Source organism: Anarhichas minor, unplaced genomic scaffold, assembly GCF_050575085.1.
Source record: "Anarhichas minor isolate MPS153535 unplaced genomic scaffold, ASM5057508v1 ptg000005l, whole genome shotgun sequence".
NCBI classification, from domain to species: domain Eukaryota; kingdom Metazoa; phylum Chordata; class Actinopteri; order Perciformes; family Anarhichadidae; genus Anarhichas; species Anarhichas minor.
The window spans coordinates 1,174,218-1,199,025 of record NW_027466451.1 but is presented as its reverse complement, the minus strand read 5'-3'; the positions used below and the strand labels follow the sequence as shown (position 1 = coordinate 1,199,025).

The following is a 24,808-nucleotide window of genomic DNA, read 5'->3' as shown; positions in this document are numbered from 1 at the left end:
TTGTTGTTCGACACTATTTGGATATTCTGAATATGTCCGTCACGCAATACGTGATTGGTTGATGCCTTTATGCTCTTCTTTCGACCTTGACAAAGGCAGCGCAAATCAGATCCACGCCCTCTGTTCTTATCTTTCAAAATAAAAGTTCAGACATATACAGAACAGTGAGTAACAGAGGGACCTCAAATTCAATCTTTTATTTAGGAAACTCAACAAAATAAAACAACAGTTTACCTCAGACAGGGTCAATAGGAACCTGCTAGTTGGTCCTCTGCCTGCACAAATCGACATAAATCTACACTTTTACATTACACTTACATCTCACTTGCTTATAGTCCTGTTATCTGTTCGTTTGTGCACTTTATTTTATATTTCACTATATTTTATATTTTACATTTTACTGTCAATTTTAATATGTTTTTACTTTGCACTGTGTTGATTGTTGTTGATTGTTAAATGTTATGCGCCACCCGTCATGTCAAATTCCTTGTATGTTCAACATACCATGGCAATAAACGGTTCTGATTCTGACACCTTTTATTGTGAAAGTGTTGCAACTGTCGCAAATTTGCATCGCAGCCAGTATGAAGAGTTTTGATGCGAAATATTCGCAGTCGAGTATTTCGCAGTTTCATATTGTTTATTAGTTACGCCATCGGTGCCTTTAGACGCAAACATTACTATTTTAATCTCACAAGATGTTGTCATCTCCTGCTGAGCTCAAAAGGGCCTCCTAATGTGCATGCTGGACACTTGCATGGAACAGAGCTTTCAGAGTAACATGACAGACCAATGTTATTAGCTCCATCTGTGCTTTTAACTGCTGTGACAAGTCAGAAAGTCTGCCGTCAATTGCCAGATACTCACACCATTTTGACTCAAACTGGAGATGAACACTATTTAATATCCTAATTAATGATCACTGATTTGTTCTGACTTTCAAAGTTAAATATGATGCTGGCATTTTTGGGGGGAAATGCACCATTAACAAAATGCATGAAGAAGCAATATGTGAAGTAATTAAGCTGCTAACAGCAACATATGAAGTAGGCTCCATTCTGTATGTAAACTTTAGGCATGAGTGGATTCTCATATTTCAATGGTCTGAATGTGAGACGCTCTGATGCCCTGATTCTCACCCCGCCGGGAGCGAGTCTGTGGGTGGCTCTGTGGCGCTGTTGCCGGCCTGCTCGGTGCCGGCGTTTGGGCCGGGCTCCGCTGGCGCGGCAGGACCCAGGGCGTCCTGACCCGGGGAGGGGCTGCTGCTGCTGCTGCTGGCGGCCGGGGAACGGCCCGACGGGGAGGACGGAGAGAGCGTGTTTCTAGCCACACCCCCCCGACCGCCCTCCAGCCCGTTAGACGTCAGTTCAACTTTGTCTGAGGGAAGACACAAAGGGAACGAGAATTTAATAAAATTACTTATTGTTACAGTCCTAACAAAAGTAGTAAAATACTGGACTCTTTAGTGTCCCTTTATAGATACAAACTACATTCATAAATTACTACCGGCATTTACTATCCATTTAACATCAAAAGTCAGGCTCTAGATGTCGTACATTAATATATAAATCACAATAGTTAAGTCAACACACAGAGTGTGAGACTACAACGAGTCAATCAGACCCCTCCCATACCTGCACTGCTTCCGGGGCTGACGTGACTCTTGGAGGAGCGGCAGCGACCGGACGAGCCCGACCCGGGGATCTGCTCCTCATTCAGCTCCCCATTAGTCAGGGAGCCCCCCGGGGAGCCGCCCTGCGAACCCCCCACTGAGTGCCTGTTACTCCTTAGAAGAAAGAGAAACAGAGAGAGAAAGAAGGGGAAGGAGATGGTAAGGAAAGAAGGGAGGTGGGATGAGACATTAGAACTTACTATTTGCGATTAGACCCATAGTTGTCCCTGACTCAGAGGAACAGACCTGGCACGCGTTCGAGCGTGTACACGGACAAAACCATAGGTGTTAGTGTCGGCTGCTTTCGTTCTCTGAGCGACCTCATATTTTCCCAACACTAAATATAACTTAGCTTTTTCCTGACGAAGAATGCTGAGGCCGCGCTCAAACAGCAAACCGGATTAAGTGCTGCGACGTGTTTATTTGCCACAACCAGGAGAAGCAGCACTACTGTGTTTCTTAAGGAACTGAAGAAGTTCTTGTCAACTTTTAACAGAGGAGCAATAGAAAGCATGCTGACTGGAAACATTACAAACTAGCATGGGATGTGTACGGCACAGGACAGGAGGGCTCTACAGCGGGGGATTAAAACCAGAACATCACTCGTACCATCTACTGAGCATCAGTGATATTGATGAGAAGAGGAGCCTGAGAAGAGCTAAAGGATATTAAAGACTAAACCCAGCCAGACACAACCTGTTCACCCTGCTGCCTTCTGGAGAGAGATACAGAAGTATCAGCTGGCGAACCACCAGATTTCAGAACAGCTTCTTTCCTCTGGCTGTGAGACTCCACAACTCATCCTCCACCCTCCATATAGAAGTTTTGAGTGTGTGTTTTTGTGCTTTTGTTGTGTAGCAAAATGGGACTGCAACCCTGTTGTACTGTGACATTGTGAGCTCCTCGTCACGGGAGGACAACAGAAATGGCCTCTACTCTTCTCCTGGATGGAGATGTGGACTGCGTCTCCGTGACAGCGGCGGTCGGGGCTCTTGGCTGAACTGCGTTTAAAGCCCCCCTGCAATGTTTATAGGGAAATACCATCTGACCTCCGCTGCAAAGCTTTGAAATATATGCAGTCTGCTCCACTATTTATTGTCCCATGACTTTTCTAGCCGGTGAGAGCAGCGTCTCAAACCACATTCAGGGGGGAAATAACATGCTGGCACTCTGTGCAAGTGCTTCAGTCGATCATACTGGCACAGGCTTCCTGCACTCGATCCTTTTCTCTCTTTCAGTTATTTTGATTCTAATTATGCCTCAGGGTTAACATTTTTCACATAAGTACGTTTCAAACTGTGTTTTCGGGGGGAAAAGTGTTGGATTATTATAATTATACTACAACATCCCTCAAAAGGCGTTCCTGAGGTATCGCATTCACAAGAATGCACCGAACGGAAACGAAAACATGACGCCGTGGTTGCAGCACGGAGGCATGAAAACCTCAAGAGCCTACTGCAGAACAACTCGACAAACAAAAACCTAACATCACATTAAAAAACGTGTGCAGTTTACTGACACTTCTTTGCAGGATTGGTCTCAAAAAAAAAAAAAAAAAAGCCTGGTACTCAACAGCCAGAGAAACACACGTAAACTTACAGCTATTCAATGAGCGCTTTTACATGTGTTGCTCTAAACCAATGGTTCCAAAACCATGAAGAAGTGGTGGGGAGTTTTTCCTCACACATCCCCACTAATGAACTCCTTTATCTCGAATTTTCTCAATTAAAAAAAAAAGAAACTCCTTTCCTTTTTTTAGAGATCGCAAAGTGCTGCTCTGATAAATTAGCGCAAAGCAAATATTCAACATGACAGCTCAACCAATCATTGTCACTCTCTGAGCTGAACCACACAGATCCTGATTGAATCTGGTCAATTTATTATATATATTTAATACATGATGGGATGACGGTTGCTCCATTAAAAACATGTTCTGTGTAATATAGTGCCTTTGCTCAATATTAATTATTGGTGTTTGCTATATATTTTTATAGACTACTATTCAAGACAATTTACAAGTGATTCCAATCAAGTGTGTGTGTGTGTGTGTGTGTGTGTGTGTGTGTGTGTGTGTGTGTGTGTGTGTGTGTGCTGACCTGCTATGAGATCCAGCTGTACCGGGAGTCTCCTCACTCTGTGTCCTCCTCAGGTTGGGTCTGTCTGACTGCAGTATCTCTGCAAAGACACAGATAACTAGCTGTTAATCACAAGACATAGACAACAGATTATTATTTATATTATGACTTTTATGGTTTATAGATAAATTCAAGTTATCGCTACTACTATTATTTCAAAGCGATGCAGAATGCCTGAGAGCCTTACTGCATTATATTTTATTGTCGTCTGAATTTAGTGTTTTCCTTTACATAAAAAAATAAAATAAAATGTACGCCAAAAGTTGGACCATAACAATGCACAGGAATGCAGGAAATGAAGTGTTTGACACTCAAAATATCCAGGGGAAGACACACAGACCCCCCCCCCCCCCCACCCCCCCACGTTATGTGTCCCCTCACCCCAAAGTTCAAATGAAACCTATGTACCCGAGTATGTTCATCGGGAGGGGTGGGAGAAAGAGAGCGAGAGACATATTGAGAAAAAGCTAGAAAGTTTTTGCTGTGTCAAGATTGATGCCACTCAAACTTTCACTGACATCAGCAAACCCACTTAATATATGTACATACCACTACGAATGACGTCTTCACACCTAACCTAAGACACTACTGTTCTGAGTAAGATATTAAGTCACAAGCACGGGCCAGTCGTTGAACGTAGTAGCAGAGATACCATTATTTCCAGATATACCAAATATATCAGGTTGGATTTGAGGAAAATGTATCCAAAGGAATGCTAAACACAGCTATATGGCCCTATAAATATATATAATACAAAAACATGGAGTCTTGGGCTTTGAAATTCAACTAAGGCCACAGTTACGCTTGTCTTTTCAAGGCCACTTTTGTGATCAGACCGTCAGATCAGAACTCAGCTGTGTCCACACTTCACATGTCAATGCGACCAGCCTGATCGGGTAGTGATCGGATATATCACGTGGTCAAAGAAGTGGCTGGAAAAAATTCAGACACACATTTCATTTACTAGAAATTCTTCACAATAAAAGTCCCCCCGTAATTTTGTTTTTTAAAAAGTTTTATTTTGAAGCAGAAAAATCAGGAAATGTTGGATTTTCATCAGCAGTAACCGAACAGGACTCCTCTTGATTTATTACCTCAGTAAACATTGTAAACATGAGTTTATGGTCTCAATCTCTAGTTTCAAGTCTTCTTCAATACAGCATGATGTTCATTTAGTAAGTTATGGTCCATTTAGAGTCAAACAGACCATAAAGCAGGGTATGCTTTAGGGCGGGCTTACTGTGTTGACAGCTCATCCGCAGTCCAAATATGGTCACCTCACTGGTTGCAAAAAAAAAAGAAAAAATGGCGACGGCCAAAATGCCGACCTCAAGAAACTGCAATCCACAAACCAATGGGTGAGGTCGAGACGACTACGTCCACTTCTTGCAGTCTACGGTTATGCTAGTAGAGGCTAATGTAGCCACGAGCAGCTAGCCTCAAGTGTAGATGGAGAGCGGGTTACAGAGGTCTGTTAAGCTCACACTCTCAGACTTAAGTTAATTTTCAAAGTTGTAGTCTTCAGCTCCAACTGATGGTGAATTGACCTCGCTTTAAGCAGACACGTGAGATATTGTAAAACCTTTTTCAAGATGCTGTACCTGAAAACAGACTTTGAAGTGAATAAATCGGTGGAGTTCCCCTTTAAAATATTTTGTTGCTAAAACCTTGTGTAAGGTAGCCCTTTTCCAGGAAACACAACCATTGAGAAACACTTTCATAGAAAGGGGTCCCTTAGAGGTTAAGCTGCCAACCATGAACCACAACGTCACTACTTTCAATCCGGCTGGAGACCTTTGCTGCGTGTCATTCCTCACTTTTCTTTCTACTCTAATTTCCTGTCATCTCTCCTCTGTCAACTTGGTAATAAAAGCATAATATGCCGTTAACTATGACACTGTGACTATTCAAATGAGCATTTAGTATTTCATACCCTGAAACACCCGTCAATGGATTGTAAATGTCTCACCAAAAAAAAAAAGAAGCTCTTTTAACAATGACAGCTCTAGCTGGCAACACTGGCAGAATTCAACACTAAAGCTCCCTCTGCAACAGATTGGGTTGCTAACACCAGCCTCAGAGGCTCCATCTATCGTCACATTACCGACGCACTTTCAACATTACAGTCACCGGTCCGCTCCAGAACTGTGCAGTAAATGAGAGTGAATAATCAAATCCATATAGACCTAAAACATGTGGCATGTGTACAGTTGGTGGTTTAATAGAGACCATTCATCCTTGTGTGTGTGTGTGTGTGTGTGTGTGTGTGTGTGTGTAGTGGCATGCGGTCTTGGTGGTGTGAGGGAATGTGTGACTATGTGCTCAGTCACGACTGGAAACCACAGACCTGTAACATGCTTTTCATTAACACTCACTTTCTCCTTTACACACACATACAAACACAGCACCTTCCTCTGTGTAAGGCGCTCAGATAGTCTCCGTATTTACACACACACCTATATATCCTGCTATCTAAAGTAAAGCAAACAGGTAATCTCACACTGACTCACTCTCTCTCACACACACACACACGCGCACACACACACACAGAGTGCTGTTCCGCAGCAATGAAAGGGTTTCTTGTGAGCACACCCGATGGACATGCTGAAAAATAAACAGTGGTCTTGAGGAGAAACTATTGTGTCATAGCCTGCTTGCCGAGTTCACCCCCCCTCCCCCCCTCTTAATGGCACAGGTCTAATCGCTGTGTGTCCGTGCGCATTTAAATGGGAGTGTGTGTGTGTAGGTGTGCAAAATAGAATAATGTTAATACACAAAAACATCTCAACGACTAAACTACACTAAAGACAACAGTGGGCACATTTCAGAACAGCAGCTGCTGTGGAAAATTTACGTTGCCATTGGCAACCATTTTGAAAAAATCTGCAGCACTGAAGGCCCAGGTATAAAACACACACCCGCCACTGCACGACGTTTAACCATGACTAGCTCCAAATCCACTAAACCAGCCTGAAAATGAAGAAAGTCTGAAACCTTGATGAGAGTCTACGGAGCAGAACCAAATGGTTGTCGAACCCTGGTCGGAGCTGGCCGATGCTGGGCTGTGATTGGCCAGTATCGGGTGGCGGGATTAGCGAAGGGTCAATTCTTGGCCTTTGGTTGCCATCCAAGTTTAACTTACAAAAAATAGGGACAGCAATCAGCAAAATCTGCCGTGTGGCTTCTGCTTGTGTGGAATTGGAAGGTGTGTGTGTGTGTGTGTGTGTGTGTGTGTGTGTGTGTGTGTGTGTGTGTGTGTGTGTGTGTGTGTGTGTGTGTGTGTGTGTGTGTGTGTGCGCGCGTGCGTAAGCATCTAACATTCATTTACAAAGTGTTCCAATATCCCCTGAGCTAAAATCTTTCTGCTCTGGCTTCTGTTTCCTACCATCTTTCAATACAAGGGTTTGTTTATGAAGCCTGCTATGTGTGCTTGTGTGTGTGCTTGTGTGTGTGTGTGTGTGTGTGTGTGTGTCAGAAAAGCTGCCAGGGGGAAATGAGTAAAACTTCCAAACTAACAGAGGTGCGTTTAGAGCGAGAACACAGAGCTCCTTAAAGCCACCAGAAGGCAACACACTTCCACCTTTATGCACTTTATATATTCAGGCAGCCCACAAGTGCCTGCGCGCACGCACGCACGCACACACACACACACACACACACACACACACACACACACACACACACACACACACACACACACACACACACACACACACACACACACACACACACACACACACACACACACACACACACACACGCTGCAGAATGCGAAACACATGTGCACGCACACCCACGAACGCACCAGCTCAAACAACACAGGGCTGCATCTGCACTCGTGGGACCGTAAAAACACACACATACAAAGACCTTCGACTTTAAACCCTTGTTTAGAGGGCACACACACACCCTCTCTGTCATCCCAGCCCCTGCAAGACAGGAGAGGACCCCCGCCTGATGTCTGTGATCATGTGTGTGTGTACACACAGAGTTTTGGGGCAACTTCAAATAACAGGCCATGTAAAGAAAACGGGAGTGGGGCTCTATTCATTGTGTGTTAACCTTTGACCTGCACAACGTTTCTGTAACTGCTCTGTGAGGACAAAACATTTACTACGTTCACTCTCTTTTGTCCTCACTCTTAACGTACATTTTGAAAGGAGTAGTTCCACATTTTGAGAAATACATGTAATTTGCTCTCTTTCAAAACTTTAAACTCAAATTATAAATGTGGTCCAGTGTTTACTTAAACATACACGTGAGGAGGTTTGCCTTTTAAAATGGCTGCCCTTTTGAGATGGATTGATCAAAACAAACAAGTTCCTTGACAGACTCAACTTAATTGAGTTTTATGATGATGCTGCAGAATTTCTCTCAAGATATTGTTTCTGCAAGGCAACTTGGCCTTTGGTTGCCAACAGTTGCAAGACAAATGAGTCTCTTTTTTTCCCTTACTGTGAAAAAAGTGATTTCCTTACTGTGCTGCTGTCCATTGTTTAATCTTCTATTATTTGACTTTATTGTTGCATTCATTTGGCCAACAAGTATATTCCCTAACCTTTTGTTAAGGAATACAGAGCAGCTGATAGTTAATGGTCCCCTCCCCCTCCTTTATAATAGGTCCTGTCAGCATGCAAATGTATTCATTTATTTATTCTAATTTGGGTAAGCAAGCATCTTCATATTGATTAAACTATTTCATTCTGGTTTTAACTTGGATTTGCTAACCAGAGATTGGTTTTTAATTGTGCTTGGCTGAAATCTGAATTTCCTATTTTAAACCAAGCTTTGCTAAACTCAGATTTGAACTAATATCAGATCAAATTAATTGCTGTTGAAAGTCAGTCACCAAGGTCACTGGTATGTTCTCTGCACTTAAAATCATTGGGATTTCACCAAAACTGTGCATCTACTCTCAATCTAAACCCCAGCCTCCTTCATAAGTGAGGACTTGCAAAACGTCCTCCTTTTACAGGAACTTTCTCATCTTGCTGTCCTTGTGGTACGACAACAACATCTCTCACACACACACATACACACACACACACACAGCGGCAGGCCTCGGCCCTTACTGCTGGCACTGTGTTCATTCAGCAGAATACACTGTGGACTCTGTGTGGCGCTCTATGAAGAGCCGTGTGTGTGTGTGTGTGTGTGTGTGTGTGTGTGTGTGTGTGTGTGTTACACAGAGAGGAGATGGATGCATGGCAGCTTCATACCTGTGTTATTTGTTAAAAAGACACCTCGTCTTTGCTTCTAAACCACAATAAGTCTGGAGGGTATGAAATCCTTCCTTTAAGGGCTATGAAATCATTTCCTGTGTTTGGAAGTAGTAACACATGCACAGGGATACCTAGTGTTCTCTTAAGGCAGTGTTAAAGTTCAATGAATACCGGTGCAATATTTTGCACCAGTATTAACTTTAACAATATTTTTGACAGAACAGAAATTCTTTGACACGCTATTTAAACAAAACTCTCCACTGAACACCATGAGAGAAATAAGTACACATACGGGCCGACTGGGTTCTATCGTTGCCAGGTTTTGACACAATGCAGCAGACAAACTGAAGCTACAGATCAAATAAATACAGGTTGAATTTAACGTCCAGAAAAAGACCAATATACAATATTCAAAACAGCATGGAGTGAATTTTTTAGAATGAAGTGCATTCTGCTGATGATTTGTTTCGCGCCGTCTAGGGGTTGAAATCAGACTTGAATCGGAGTCTGCCCCGTGACACATCTAACTTTCCCCAATGAGAGGGGCTCTCAGGCGGAGATCAGACATGTACTGTGGTGGGAGAACATTGCAGCGCACAGAGCAACCAGGGTCGAGTCGGCGTGGGGGCCATTAAAAGGGCAATGTGTTGAGACAAGCTGATGCTTTCTGGATCCCTTAACAGGTATGAGAGGGCTTCAGAGATGATGCCACAAACACAAGGAGGTATAGTGGTTCCGTCTAGACCAGGGGTCAGGAACCTGTTTCATATCAAGTGCCATTTATACAATAGTTAGAATATTAGTCCAGGGTTGAACCTTGTGGCATGCCGCAAGTGATGCTGGCATGAGAAACATACATCAGCAGTATGTTTACGTGTGTGTGTGTGTGTGTGTGTGTGTGTGTATATATATATATATATATATATATATATATATATATATATATATACACACACATACATACATACACATACATACATACATACATACATACACACACACACACACACACACACGTAGTCCAACAATGCTTAGTACACTTCAGTTATTAAATTTACATTTTAAATTAACATAATAATATTTTGAATAAGCAATTTTTTATCTCAAGATTATAATCTAAAAATCGGAGGCATCTGCTTAAATGTTGCATTAGAATAAATTCACAATATGTGATTCCTATCAGTATTGTACGATAAAAATATAATGGATTGAAGAACGTCATGTCAAAATGAAAACTGTTTGGGTCAGATCAGATTTTACAGCTTTGTTGAATACTCGATATTCTGTGTCTAATTATTGATGTCTTTAATAAGTAGCTGTGTAATAAGCGTGGTACGGTACAGCTAGCGGGTCTTTATTGTGAAATGGACCCCTTCAGGGTGATTCAACACCTTTACTTTAATAGATACTATAACTGTAAGAGATTGAACAATAACAATAATCTGTTATACAATCGTACAACTCTTTTACTACTTACACAATAAGAAATCTCTAATTTCACCATAACAAAGACCAAAATGTGGGTGGGTACAAACACCATGAGGGTAAGAAAAGACTTCGTAGAGTTGTCATTTACACAATGTGAAGCCTCTGACTTTTTCCAAGCGGGGGAAAAAACGCTCATTACCAGACACACAAATATCCTCCTGTACAAACAAATGCATGTGTATGTGCAGTTGTTGGCAATATTAACAAACGTTTAGGCGACACGGGAAGGGAAAGAGTGAGAGGAGGAGAAATGCTTTAATATTGTGGCGTATTCTGTATTAATAAGTCTGGACTCCTGTAGGAAAACAGTGTGTGCGTGTTCCCTTTAATATGTCGTCACTGACTCAGTGAAAAACAGTCTTAGCTTCGCCCTGCACTTTTGTTTAATAAGCGGAAAAGTTCTAAGGTTTTTCAGAGATTTGTTATGAATTAATCACTTTGATACGAGTTTTTTAAACTTTCATACAATAAAGTCACAATTCACTTATGAGGAGTTATGTGAAAGTGTCAAATTTCACACAACAGCAGTGATACACATGTCCAGCATGTGCACATGGCCTTGATGTGATTGCTACTCTAGGTGTTTCTCTGTGCATTTCTGGGTTATTACCTTCACCTATGTGCATTTGTGTGTATGCATGCATGTGTGTGCGTGTGTGTGGTAAAAGGCGGGACTCACTGTCTGCTGCCGTGCTGCCATTGGGCAGCATGCCCAGATCAACAACCATGCCGTCCAGACAGACGTTGAGCTCGCCTCCCGCTACAACCGAGCCTTTGTTCTCCGTCTGCAGCACCAGACTCAGCTGGACATTCTCCACTAGAGGGGGGGGGGAGAAAGAGAAAGGATGAGTCGTGGAGAAAGGTAGAGGACGGGGGGGTCTTAAAACTTGCATTCTCTCTACTGACCAGCAGGGCGATCAACAAGTACTTCTCTCTTGATTTATTACCTCAGTAAACATTGTGAACATGAGTTTATGGTCTCAATCTCTAGTTTCAAGTCTTCTTCAATACAGCATGATGTTCATTTAGTAAATTATGGTCCATTTAGAGTCAAATAGACCATAAAGCAGGGGATGCTTTAGGGCGGGCTTACTGTGATTGACAGGTCGCTGGTGCTACCAGAGCCGTATTAAAGACGTCTCTACGTCACTCCTTTGCATTCCAAATATGGTAACTTCTGTTCATTGGATGCCAAAAACAACAACATGGCGACGGCCGCATTCCAAGATGGCAACGGCGAACTCGCAGAACTGGAGTCTTCAAAACATCAGTCCACAAACCAATGAGTGATGTCATGATGACTTGTTATATACAGTTTATGGTTATCGTTCTAAAATAAGAAAACATTGTGAACCCCTCCGGGACGTTTATACAAGAGGAGGTGTTGGCAAACTCATTTCAACTTCTTGAATAATGCTGTCGTGCTTTACTTCATAGTGCGGCCGGAAAAAGTGAAAACTGTCCCATTGGCTACTGACGACAGAAGTATTTTGAATATCCGGTAATGCACATTTATTACAATGTAATGTGGGTGGCATAGGATGGGAAATTCCACTCTGGTTTAAGCAATGAACCCCTAAAGTCAATACATCATATTGCTTAATCTCCTCTTACAAAGCTTCCAGTAGACAGTGATGCCAGGTGCTTAGAAAGTCATGATTTGTTTGGATATTGTCAAGTTTACTCGTCAACATTTTGAAAGAAACACTAGATTTCCAGAGGAAATGAGTCTTGTACTGAAGCTCAGGAGGACATTCGGGGGAATTCTGCTGAAGAGTAATATCAGGTGTTTCATTACACTAAAGCTAAAACATTTACAGAGTGGTGGAGCAGAATGTGGTCACTGCTGGACGCTGTCTGATATCTGTCCTTTTCAAAGCTAATGAAAACACTACGATTCTTAGTTTCGGGTGATTATATAGCGATTAAAACATAGTTATGAATAATATATTCCATTGCTGCCAATGAATCCCCCTAAATGTTGCACACTGTTCCTTTAATGTTAGCCATTAGCTCCGTTACTTAGCCGAGCAGGACCGTGCTCACCGGCTGCTAACGGCTAACGCTAACTGGTGTCTCCTTCTGCAAATCTGTTGTTCACAATATAGAATTATCAGGGAAAAACTATGGTTCATGAGAGTGTTTAAGCACAGGTTTGTAGTACTAGTTTGCACATGTGCAGTAGCGTTTGGGATCAGTACCAAAGTGACATGTGTTGTTGTTCCTGTGTAGCATAAATGAGCTGATAAATATGATAAAATGATATCAGATCGGTGCATGGACTTGTGTACTGGCTGATACCTGATCAAGTATTTTAGGCTGTATTGGAGGCATTTCTATTGGTATCGGATCAACTCTAGTTATGAAGTTATTCCATATTGAAAACAGTGGAGAAATAAATCATAATATTGTCTAAACGTTTCTCTATGTGTGTGTGTGTGTGTGAGCCCTTACTCTTGCCATCGTGAGTGCGCAGCGTGTCCAGCAGGTCTATGGTGGCGCTGCCCAGTAGCTCCTTCCTGAGTGTGTGGCAGCTCCACAGCTTCAGATCTAGACGACTCTGAGGCGTCACATTACTGCGGAACACAAATGGTGAATGGACTTTACTGTATAGCGCTTTTCTAGTCTTCCGACCACTCAAAGCGTTTAACACTACATGTCATCATTCATATCCATTCATACACTGATGGGAGGGGCTACCATGCAAGGTGTCACCTGCCCATCAGGACTATGTAATCATTCATATCCATTCATACACCACAGGAACAGCCTGCGGGGGCAATTTGGGGTTACGTGTCTTGCCCAAGGACACATGGACTAGTGGAGCTGGGGATCGAACCAACGATCCTCTGATTGAATGATGATCCTGCTCCACATGATGTTACCAGACCAACACACATCATCAAACATACAAGAATCACTGCATATCGGTAGATAAATCTAGTCAGTTTTACCACAGGAAATGTTTGAAATGAGCGGACTTTATTCTTTTAATAAAATATTAGTTACCTTCATTGTCTTTATCAGTACACACATAACAGGCTGGGATGAACACTATGTGTATGTTTTATAGAAATGTTTATCTTAGAAGCAATAAAATACGAGATTATATAAAAGTCATTGTGTGTGTGTGGGTGATGGTGTTCTCACAGGGTGAGGTCTTCGTTCCACTGCAGCTCGAGGTGGCCGCTGCGTTTGCCAGTTTTTTTGGTTTCGCTGGTCAGGCCGTCTGCCGTCACCTCGACAAAGGAGCTGAGTCGAGAGTGACGGTTTGGCAGCTTGGGAGACTGGGGCTTCGCCGACACCACTGATGCAAGACAGATTGAGGAAACGGGAATATGTTAGAATTGTAAAATGTGTTATTTTTGTAAAAAGTGGTTCACCGACTGGAAAGGACCAACACAGTTCTTCTCTCTGCAATGGGACACATCTGTGCACCTGTACAACACTTTTTCCCACCAAAATCAGCACGTACAAAAATCAGAAACGGTTCATTGCCAAGACATCATTTAAAAATATGAAAATGTACAGTAAAATATGATAAAACAAACAAACAAGAGTATGTTAAGACATATGCCGTCTATGCAGTGACGTCACGGACGCGAGGTTAGTAACCAGTGAAAATGTACAGTGGTTACTTTTTCTTTTACACATCTGTTACTTATTCAGTCTCTCTTTAAAACTCTCAAGCTAGAGTTAGTGACTGTTGGAACAGTGGAAAGACTAACAAAGACTTTCTGTCGCATTTGAATGAAGGGAAAAGTAAAAATGACTGTGATGGGAGACTGGTGGTTTTGAGAAGAGCATATTAATTGATGTTTTTTACGTTATTAAATCATGACAACAATCGAAATCCCTGTTGATTTGAACCCATGTTGCGTAGCGTCGCATCAACGAGGGGCAAAAATCAGCGCGTAACCCGGGTGTCATGTTTTCATCACTGCCGATCGGAGTCGATTGTACATTTTTGTAACTGAAGACAAAAGTCAGATGTAAGTTGGTTTTTTTTGTGGGAAAGGGGCTTAAGATACAGACTATGTGACTGTGGCTACAGTCCAACCACAACGAGGAAATGTATTTCTATTACAGCCTTCATATCAACAACACCTCAGCCATAATTTCTTTTAAATAATATACTGTCCCCTGTCTGTGCCAGTTAGTGCGATCGGGTCCCCACAATTAAGTCATCTGCAAACAGAAGGCCTCGTGTTAGACATGCGTCGAATACAATTTTCTTGGCCGATTACAGTGTTTTTATAAAGTCTGCCAATTCCAATTTTTGTCGATTCTGAGTTTTCTTTCGAAGAACTATCATTAATAGCAAAAATCTAGACTAACTTTTTTTGTTTTATCGTCCAGAAGAATGTTTGTAATCGTTCTGTCAGGTCAAACATTCTAATTGTCATCCTTTTACTTTGGTACTGTCATCTGTAGTTGTTATTTGCATAAAACACACAATTCAAATGATTCATATGTAAATTATTGTTTTTATTTTTGAAGTGAATACATTGAAGTAAAAGCAGAAAGCTCCGTCATGACATAATGTTAAAATTAGTATAATTTTCAATTGCTTTCAGATAATTATCCAGAAGATTGTTTACCACTTCTAATAATTTTGTACTTGTAATGCACTGATCAAATATATTTTGTCCTTTACTTTTTTACAGTTCATGTAGAGGACGCCACACAACAGTAATGTGCTTTCAGTCAGAATTAAAGATGCTGCCAGCATCACTACACAATACTAAAGCATACCTTTACAGCAGTTTGTATAAAAGACGTCAACATACTTCACATGGAATTATAGATTACTTGCACCTTCAGATATCAATCAAAGTTCAACTTGAGAATACAAATTAAATAAAGAGACAGCAAATCTTTTCCCAAAAATGTCAGCTTATTATTATTTTTCATTTCATTTTTTGCTTTACGAGTTGTTTCTTCAGCTGTTTAAACCATTCACAGTTCGCTTTAATTTTTCCAGCTGTGTGTCCATTTCTTTTGTGCTATGCATTGTGGGATTTTTTGTTGTTGTTAAATAATTCTTCTTTTTGTCACTTATTTTGTGTACACACACTAAATACTACTATGTTGTATGGATCTGGGGTGAACTTGTGTTGTTGTTGGTGAACTGAGCAAACAGACATAAAATAAACAATAAACATCGCCCTCTAGTGGAAGAAAGAAAAAACATCTGTGGTGCAACTTTCATTCATTTTCATGAGTCTGGGGTCTGGGAAAGTAATGAAATGGTCACAATACTGCTTTGCAGTGTTTGCACCAGTTGAACAACAACCTAATAACATGAATGCATGAAACAGGTTATACAATATACTCGTGTAAAATGAGCCATCCCGATATTCCCTGACGAAACTCTACAACCCATTCGGAGGACACAGGTCTCTCTACATTTCGTGATATTTCACTAAATAGCTCTGCAACTCTGGAAAAATGCTCCAGCCTGCTGGATTAGCAGCTTTGAATTCTAGTAGGCCTGCTGAGAATCTTGATACAGGAAGTGTGAAGACTTGGAGAGAATGGATTTGATCGTCAACTGAAGCACACGCAGCCTGGCACTGTTTCTCAGGGTGAGAGGCTGGATGAATACATGCTGACAGAGAGAGGCCTCTGTCTGTACGACATGTTGGGCATTTTAAAGTTAAATGAGAGCAAAACTAAGATGCTATATCTATTAAGAACTTTGTGCTCTTGTAAACAAGGCTGTTTTCTAGCAACAGTGGAAAGTAACAAAGTACATTGAGTTAACTCAAGTACAGTAATATTTTGACGTCCTTGTACTTTACTTGAGGATTTTCATTTTACATAACTTTATACTTCTACTCCACTACATCTCAGAGGGAAATATTGTACTTTTAACTTCACTACATTTATTTGACAATATTAGTTACTAGTTAGTCTACTTTACAGATTCAGGTTCTTCATAGAAAATAGCACTAGTAAACAATGAAATCATAAACACATGTGTTGTATAGATGGGAATGGTGATGACGCAACCTCAAAGTATGGTAAACCCGGAGAGAGCCAGTCAACCCGTTGAAAAGTTTAGAAATATTTCAGGTACATTATGAAACTGTGGCAGGACAAAACAGATGTTGGCAGGCTGCCAGGTAATTGATGGCAAACACTGGTCACATTGTACTTTTTTTGAAAACAAAGCTTTGATAAATGTAACTCTTGTGCTTCATGTTAAAACTTACTTGAGTGACATTACACCCTTAAAAGGATCATTTCAGGACTAAACACTAACTTTTAAAGGTGGTCGCCAGGCATCAGTTTTGGTTGCCGAAACTGATGGTACGGTTACTATTTTTTGTCACCTTATATTTTCAGTAATAGAGATACTCTGCAGTTATACGTCTGTTAATATGAAAGTCTTGTGAATGGCGGTGGTCATCGTCCCGTCAATGGATGCGTCACATATCAAGGTGTTTCGAAAAAACGAAAATAATTTTGTTTTTTCATTCCGGTTCAATTGCACATTGGTTTGCACCTACGTTGACGCTCGTACTTTTCTCCTCACAGTCAAACAACTTAATTTGCTTCACCATTGTTTCTAAAACAGCTGCCTGTGCACACGCGAGTCAACGCACCAACACACATGCAGCGTTGTCTGGTTCCGACTGTAACAGCCATATCTAAATATCATTAATGCAACAAATATTTAACATGTATTAAGAAGTGGTTGCCACTGATGTTGCCAATGTATCCAGAAAGCTCCTTGGAGCTGAAGGTAACGGTCACATGATAAAAGCCTGTGGGTCCATGACTTCAAGCAACTTCACATACAGGTGTGATCCACTGTTAATATGAATTACAGATTATTGCTGCTTGAATTATTATTTTAATTACTTTTTATGACAACTTATCAATCATCTGACTGCTTGAGTCTCTTGACCAGTCTGACTTCTTTGTACCAGTTAGCTTCAGTGTCACAAACCAGAATGAGTCATTGATGAGTAGTTGATGTTCACTTCATTGAAACAACATGCCCTTGTATTGCTTTTACCAACGACTATGCAAAACCACATTGTACTACAATTGCATAATACTATTAGCAGTCTACATAATGTTATTGTCACAATTACATTTAATAATTCATATTTCGGGTGGGGGTGTGTGGTTGCCTGTTGTAGCATAGCAGTTTTTTGATGTGCTTTTCTCTGACGTGATAATAAAATGTGGTCCAATGTCTGAACAGCAGATTAGCTTTGTAAACAATGGGAGAGAGGTTAGAAAATGGCCTTAAGATGATCAGTGACGAGTGCAGAACTGACAAGAATAACATTGTATGCGGGGGGGGGGTCAGGTTTACCCATTATTCTTTTTAAAGAATATAGCCAAAATTGAAAAAAAGGTTTAGTTGGTGCGCCACAGAGGATATTTTTATGTTATGATGGATGGAGAGGAGAGTTGACATCATTAGAGTTGTTCCAATATCAGTATCAGAAACACCTCCGATACAGCCTACAAGGTTGGATCGAGTATTATGCACCGATCAGATGTCACATGATCGTATCATTTATCAGCTCATTAACACTACACAGGAGCAGCAACACGTGTTGCTCACTCCCCGATCCGTACATCCTGCCTCATCACTACTACACATGAGCAAACTAGGACTACCAACTATGGTTGAACACTTTTGTGCACTCTATATTTTTACCTGATAATGCTACATTGTGAGCAACAAATCGGCAGGTGGAGAGCTAGTTAGCATTAGCTGTTAGCAGCCGATGGCCACACAGTCCTGCTTTACTAAATAACGGAGCTAACAACTTCCATTAACGGAGGTTGCATTGAATTACATTATGATACATTCGAGCTCCATTCAGTAAAAATGATTATTGGTAATAAGTAAATTATAACTTTCATAATGTGTTCAAATGTAATCTTGTAAACTGTACGGTTTTGGAGCAAAACCTGAATACATTCAGTGGAAGGAGATGTTTTCACAGCAACATAAAATAAATATTAGAGAGGGAATTATAACTTCCTAACACTAGCTCTAACCAGTTTATATTACATCATTAAAACTACCAATGCCAGATTTAGTTTTTAAATCAAAGCGAACATTAAAATAAAAAAATTAAAATGTGTTTCCTAATCATTAACGTTGTGTGTTTTATTTAAATAACCTCTACAGATGACTATAAACAAAGTAAAAGGATAACATTTAGAACTTTTGACAGTTTAAACGGAATGGTTGAAATTATGATTCGGGACGTCCCTGGTATCGGATCGGTAGTAATGAAAGAGGAACAGTAATGAAAGAGGAATATATGTTGGGTCAGGTTGAGCCATTATTTTTAAAAAGGGAGTAGCTACAATTTAGGTTTCATTAGTTGGGCCGCCATACAGGGGGGATATCGTAATGATATTATATTATTATATATTATGATGGATGGACAGAACAGGTGACATCATGCTGCCTCATGTGCGGAGCTTTTTCAGAGATGACTTAAAAAAACAGATCATTACCTTTCAAGATCAACTGAGACTTCTCAGTGGTCTGGGCACCGCCAGGTCTGCTCACGCCGGCAGCTGCCATGACCTCACAGCTCTGAAACACAGCCACACAATATTTCAACGTATTGTCGCTTCACTGCAACATTACAACAACCCTTGCATGAAAAACAACATTTATTACAGGTAGATTTAGCAGCTTGGCCAAATAAAATCCAATGAAGGCATAAATGTGTTCCCCCACATCAGAGTGCCAAGACTTTCATCAGACCCCATCAACATCACCTTGAGCAAAGTCAGAGATGTAGCCTGCTGGATTGGATGCAAAGAAGATTGCATATGCAAGGACGCAGCCAAACTGAACTCTAGTCTGGAGCTGTTGTAAATAATGGTCTTTACTTTGTATGTCAAGAAAAGACCCTAACCCTAATACTGGTTCGTGGAGGGGGATCTCATCCTGTTATTAATGTAACGTCACTTGCTGCCTTACCAAGGTGACTGCTGGTGGCATCTCAGCATCTCTGAGACCAAAAGAAACCCAATGATGCATAGTCAGATGTGACCTGGCAGTAATAGACAGCCAACTATAAACGTGCTGTATTAACCAAATGACCACCCGAGGTCTGTCTCGGGGATACAGACAATCAGATCGTAGCAATCACAACAAACGCGCACAGCATCTTCCGTCAACCTTGTAAAACAAGCTGACCGGCTACGCAGCGTTAGCTAAATCCGCTACTCAGAGGATGCTGGCTAAACTTCATATAGACTTGAAAAGATAGAACTGTCCCAGCTAAACAGATTTCATTGTCCCTGGATTTAAATACCCTTGGCTGCTGCGCACAAAACACAAACACGGAAGATGAACAAGGCATTTCTAAGCATCACTGTCAAGCGCGGCTGCGAAAACATTGACTTCCGGTTATCGTTTCTAAACTAAAGCTCAGCTAGCAAACATTGTTATGTTGCAGCGTATTATGACCAAGAAAATCACACACTAAATTCATAGGAGAGTATTTCCTGAAAGAAAATGGCATTAAGTAGCCCACGCCAATGTTGTTTGCCACACACAAAAAATGTTCCCACCTCTGTAGCATTTGTTTTGAAGGGGAAGTTGCGACATGTCCCGTCCTGTGTGTCTAATTCTGGTTACATTCACCCAGAATAAGCTAACTGTTAGCGAGCGAGCTTCGTAGTGGGATTTTACAAAAGGACATGTCGATAAAACCTGTTCTAACCACTTGACAACAAGTAAAACTGCATTTATAGTTACGTGGTTTACGTCAGAACACGTTATATATTTTAAAACACCCTCAAATTAGGTTTAAATGTAATCTTTCCCGTACCTTTCTCAGCTGTGCTCCGCTGCTGTTTCTAGTGAACTTTCATTTCCGCCTCAGTGACAATATCACGTGACCCATGGTAGGTTTTTTCATTGCACAAAGGATTGTGGGTCATAAATAATGATAAACATCGCGTTAATTATTTCAAATTACGGTTAAGCTTCTATTGATTGAGATCAAATAGAATATATAGCAAAAAAATATTGAAGGTATTTATTATATTATCGTAATTACAAATATTAAAGCAAGAAATTAAACATAGAATAAATAGGTATCAAAAGAGAGAAGTCAAATATTCAAAAAAAATATCAAGACACTGGTACAAGTGAGCTCCTATTATCAACCCAAATAGAAACAAATGTAATGATAAGTTCCCAAATGTCAGCTGAATATCAACATTTGCACTTTAAAGCTGCATTCAATTATTTCTATTTTATTTTTTATTCTTGGAGACAGCAGAATAAGCTGAGGCTTCAACTTTTAAAGTTCAATATAATTCGCTCCCCTCTTAGCTCTGTTGTGGTCTCCATCTTCTAAGAAAAATATCCAGCTCTTCAGATGCTAAATGATCCACTATGTTAGCTATATGCTAACTGTGTCTGTCTGCTGTTTGATGCTGGACAGGTAGTGAGGTTTTATCTGAGTTTTATCTTTTGCTTTTGAATTTACTTTGAGATTTACAAATACCATTGTCATTTTCACAAACTAAGTGTTTGTGTACCCAACATGAGATTTACTCTTATTGTCCACCTCAGTGGAAAGTTGTCTTTTCACTTCTCCCAAGTACAGCAAATATACATGCGATACACATAACAGAACACACCATTTAAAATATACAATAGTGCAAATGGGCAGGTAGCACATTGAAGCGGTATACCTAAGGGTTACCGATATGGAATAACCCTCTTTATGGCATGGACAGCTCTGACCTTCTTCACACATTTGTGCATGTGTTTTTTAGACCGTTTGGACTATCTCATTTTAGTGTTATAAACATAAAGTGCCTCACCGTGGACCAGTATCGCTTAAGTTTTTTCACAATGAGGAAATAGCATCAAAGTGCAACTAGTTTCTGAATAAAGGTTTTGGTTGATTTTCTTATTTCATTACACTAGTATTTATTATGGACATACCTGGGTGAGCGGAAGTCTCAATGGATAAAAGTACTGATGATGTGTGTTGGAGGGAGGAGTAATTGCCACCACTATCATAACTGTCTTTATGTACTCCAATTGTCATTACCATTATGATTTTTGTGTCTCATGAATAATGCTTTGTGCATGGCGTGAATGGGGTTGCCATTTTGAGTAATTGGCAACCAATTCTTGACCTTTGATTGTATATCTTATCGATATACCAAACATTTGAATAGAGATGTATGGGTGATTTCACAGAATATAACTTAAGCTCAGAATCCACTTGAGCTAAAATATAAATATATATATATATATATATATATACAGGTGCTGGTCATATAATTAGAATATCATCAAAAAGTTGATTTATTTCACTAATTCCATTCAAAAAGTGAAACTTGTCTATTATATTCATTCATTACACACAGACTGATATATTTCAAATGTTTATTTCTTTTAATTTTGATGATTATAACTGACAACTAAGGAAAATCCCAAATTCAGTATCTCAGAAAATTAGAATATTGTGAAAAGGTTCAATATTGAAGACACCTGGTGCCACACTCTAATCAGCTAATTAACTCAAAAGACCTGCAAAGGCCTTTAAATGGTCTCTCAGTCTAGTTCTGTAGGCTACACAATCATGGGGAAGACTGCTGACTTAACAGTTGTCCAAAAGATGACCATTGACACCTTGCACAAGGAGGGCAAGATACAAAAGGTCATTGCAAAAGAGGCTGGCTGTTCACAGAGCTCTGTGTCCAAGCACATTAATAGAGAGGCGAAGGGAAGGAAAAGATGTGGTAGAAAAAAGTGTACAAGCAATAGGGATAACCGCACCCTGGAGAGGATTGTGAAACAAAATAGATTCAAAAATGTGGGGGAGATTCAGAAAGACTGGACTGCAGCTGGAGTCAGTGCTTCAAGAACCACTACGCACAGACGTATGCAAGACATGGGTTTCAGCTGTCGCATTCCTTGTGTCAAGCCACTCTTGAACAACAGACAGCGTCAAAAGCGTCTCGCCTGGGCTAAAGACAAAAAGGACTGGACTGCTGCTGAGTGGTCCAAAGTTATGTTCTCTGATGAAAGTAAATTTTGCATTTCCTTTGGAAATCAGGGTCCCAGAGTCTGGAGGAAGAGAGGAGAGACACACAATCCACGTTGCTTGAGGTCCAGTGTAAAGTTTCCACAGTCAGTGATGGTTTGGGGTGCCATGTCATCTGCTGGTGTTGGTCCACTGTGTTTTCTGAGGTCCAAGGTCAACGCAGCCGTATTACCAGGAAGTTTTAGAGCACTTCATGCTTCCTGCTGCTGACCAACTTTATGGAGATGCAGATTTCATTTTCCAACAGGACTTGGCACCTGCACACAGTGCCAAAGCAACCAGTACCTGGTTTAAGGACCATGGTATCCCTGTTCTTAATTGGCCAGCAAACTCGCCTGACCTTAACCCCATAGAAAATCTATGGGGTATTGTGAAGAGGATGATGCGAAATGCCAGACCCAACAATGCAGAAGAGCTGAAGGCCACTATCAGAGCAACCTGGGCTCTCATAACACCTGAGCAGTGCCACAGACTGATCGACTCCATGCCACGCCGCATTGCTGCAGTAATTCAGGCAAAAGGAGCCCCAACTAAGTATTGAGTGCTGTACATGCTCATACTTTTCATGTTCATACTTTTCAGTTGGCCAAGATTTCTAAAAATCCTTTCTTTGTATTGGTCTTTTGTAATATTCTAATTTTCTGAGATACTGAATTTGGGATTTTCCTTAGTTGTCAGTTATCATCAAAATTAAAAGAAATAAACATTTGAAATATATCAGTCTGTGTGTAATGAATGAATATAATAGACAAGTTTCACTTTTTGAATGGAATTAGTGAAATAAATCAACTTTTTGATGATATTCTAATTATATGACCAGCACCTGTATATATATGTTCTATCTTCTTCATAATAATCTTATAATAATTATTATAATAATAGTAAAAAAAAAGTATTTATAGAGCACTTTTCAGAGTACTCAAAGAAACTTTTACACAACATTATTCACACATTAGAAGCAGCTCTGAAAAGGTTTTGATTGGAGCATATGGTGCAGTCTCTGATGTGTTTGGCTAGACTCTAGCCGCTAGAGAGTTCCAGAGGGATGGGGCCAGCTATGGAGATCGGGTCTGCCACCCTAGGTCCGGTGCTTGGTCCTGAGTGGTGGAGACAGGAGGTTGGCATCAGAGGAGTAGAGGCTGTGGGAAGGAGTGTGGTGGTGAAGCAGGTTGGGGAGGTAGGAGGGGGCATGGTATCGAGGGATTTATAAGTGAGGAGAAGGACTTTGAATTGGATCCGTTTTTGGGACAGAGAGCCAGTTGAGGTTCTGGAGGACAGGGTTGATGTCATCGCTGGAACAGGAATGGGTGAGCAGACAAGAAGAGTTCTGGATGTACTGAGTTTGTTTAATACTTTGGATGATGTGCCATGAAAAATGATGTGGTAGTAGTCAATTCTGGCTGTGATGAAGGCATGGACCAGAGATCTATGAGCAGAGAAGGAGAGTGATGGGCGGAGAATAGCTGTGTTTCTAAGGTGGAAATCGGTAGTGCGATTGTTTTGATGACGTGGTATTCAAAAGAGTGGTTGCTGTCAAAAATAACTCAGAGATTGTGGATGTGTTGGGAGGGAGAAGCAGTGGAGTTATCAGTTTTGAGGCAGGAGTTGTGAGTGGTTTTGGGGAGGGATTTGGGACCGATAATGATCGTGTCCGATTTATCACAGTTGAGTTTGAGGAAGTTAGCTCACATCCATGATTCAATTTCAGTGAGGCATTGGTCAGTAGCGTGAGTTGCAGTAGCTATGGATGTCGTGCAAATGTAGAGCGGGGTGTCATCTGCAAAGCAGTGGATTCAGGGCGGGAGAGAAGAATGGTGTGGTTAATGGTGTCGAAAGTGGTTGATGGTGTCGAAGCGCTGAGGTGACCAGAATCTGAGGAGAGGAGGTTGGTGACTTTGAGGAGGGCTATTTCTGTGCTTTGCTGCAAACAGAAACCACTTAAATAGTTCAATTAGGCTGTCGGAGATGAGGTGGGATTTGGGTTCCTTTTCTTTGACAGAAACGGGAGATTTGAGATGGGCTGGTAACTACTTATGGTATCAGGGTTGGGTCCAGGTATTTTGAGGGTGGGGTGACAGCAGCCAGTTTGAGTGTTTGGGGGACTGAACCAGAGTTGAAGGAGGAGTTCATGATTTATGTGATGAGTGAGGAGATAGCTGGGAGACAATCCAAGATTGGGTGGGATGGGATCCAGGACAGAAGTGAAGCTTTTCATTCTGA

The 24,808-nt window shown here is 41.0% G+C and overlaps 1 protein-coding gene across 3 annotated transcripts in view; it reads right to left on the bottom strand.

Moving 5' to 3' along the window:
* The window catches only part of wwp2 (WW domain containing E3 ubiquitin protein ligase 2), a 56,692-nt gene extending 36,267 nt beyond the window's left edge, over positions 1-20,425 (bottom strand). For 2 of the 3 annotated variants that reach the window (XM_076075521.1, XM_076075538.1), the window contains exons 1-8: positions 20,348-20,425; positions 19,017-19,098; positions 13,668-13,824; positions 12,972-13,093; positions 11,197-11,334; positions 3,769-3,847; positions 1,635-1,786; positions 1,140-1,377 (exon numbers count right to left, since the gene is read on the bottom strand). In XM_076075521.1, coding sequence (XP_075931636.1) covers positions 1,140-1,377; positions 1,635-1,786; positions 3,769-3,847; positions 11,197-11,334; positions 12,972-13,093; positions 13,668-13,824; positions 19,017-19,086 — 956 coding nt within the window. In that variant the 5' untranslated portion in view covers positions 19,087-19,098; positions 20,348-20,425. The remainder of the gene's footprint in view (positions 1-1,139; positions 1,378-1,634; positions 1,787-3,768; positions 3,848-11,196; positions 11,335-12,971; positions 13,094-13,667; positions 13,825-19,016; positions 19,099-20,347) is intronic. The other variant, XM_076075530.1, reaches the window with a different exon arrangement.
* Positions 20,426-24,808: the final 4,383 nt, after the last annotated feature.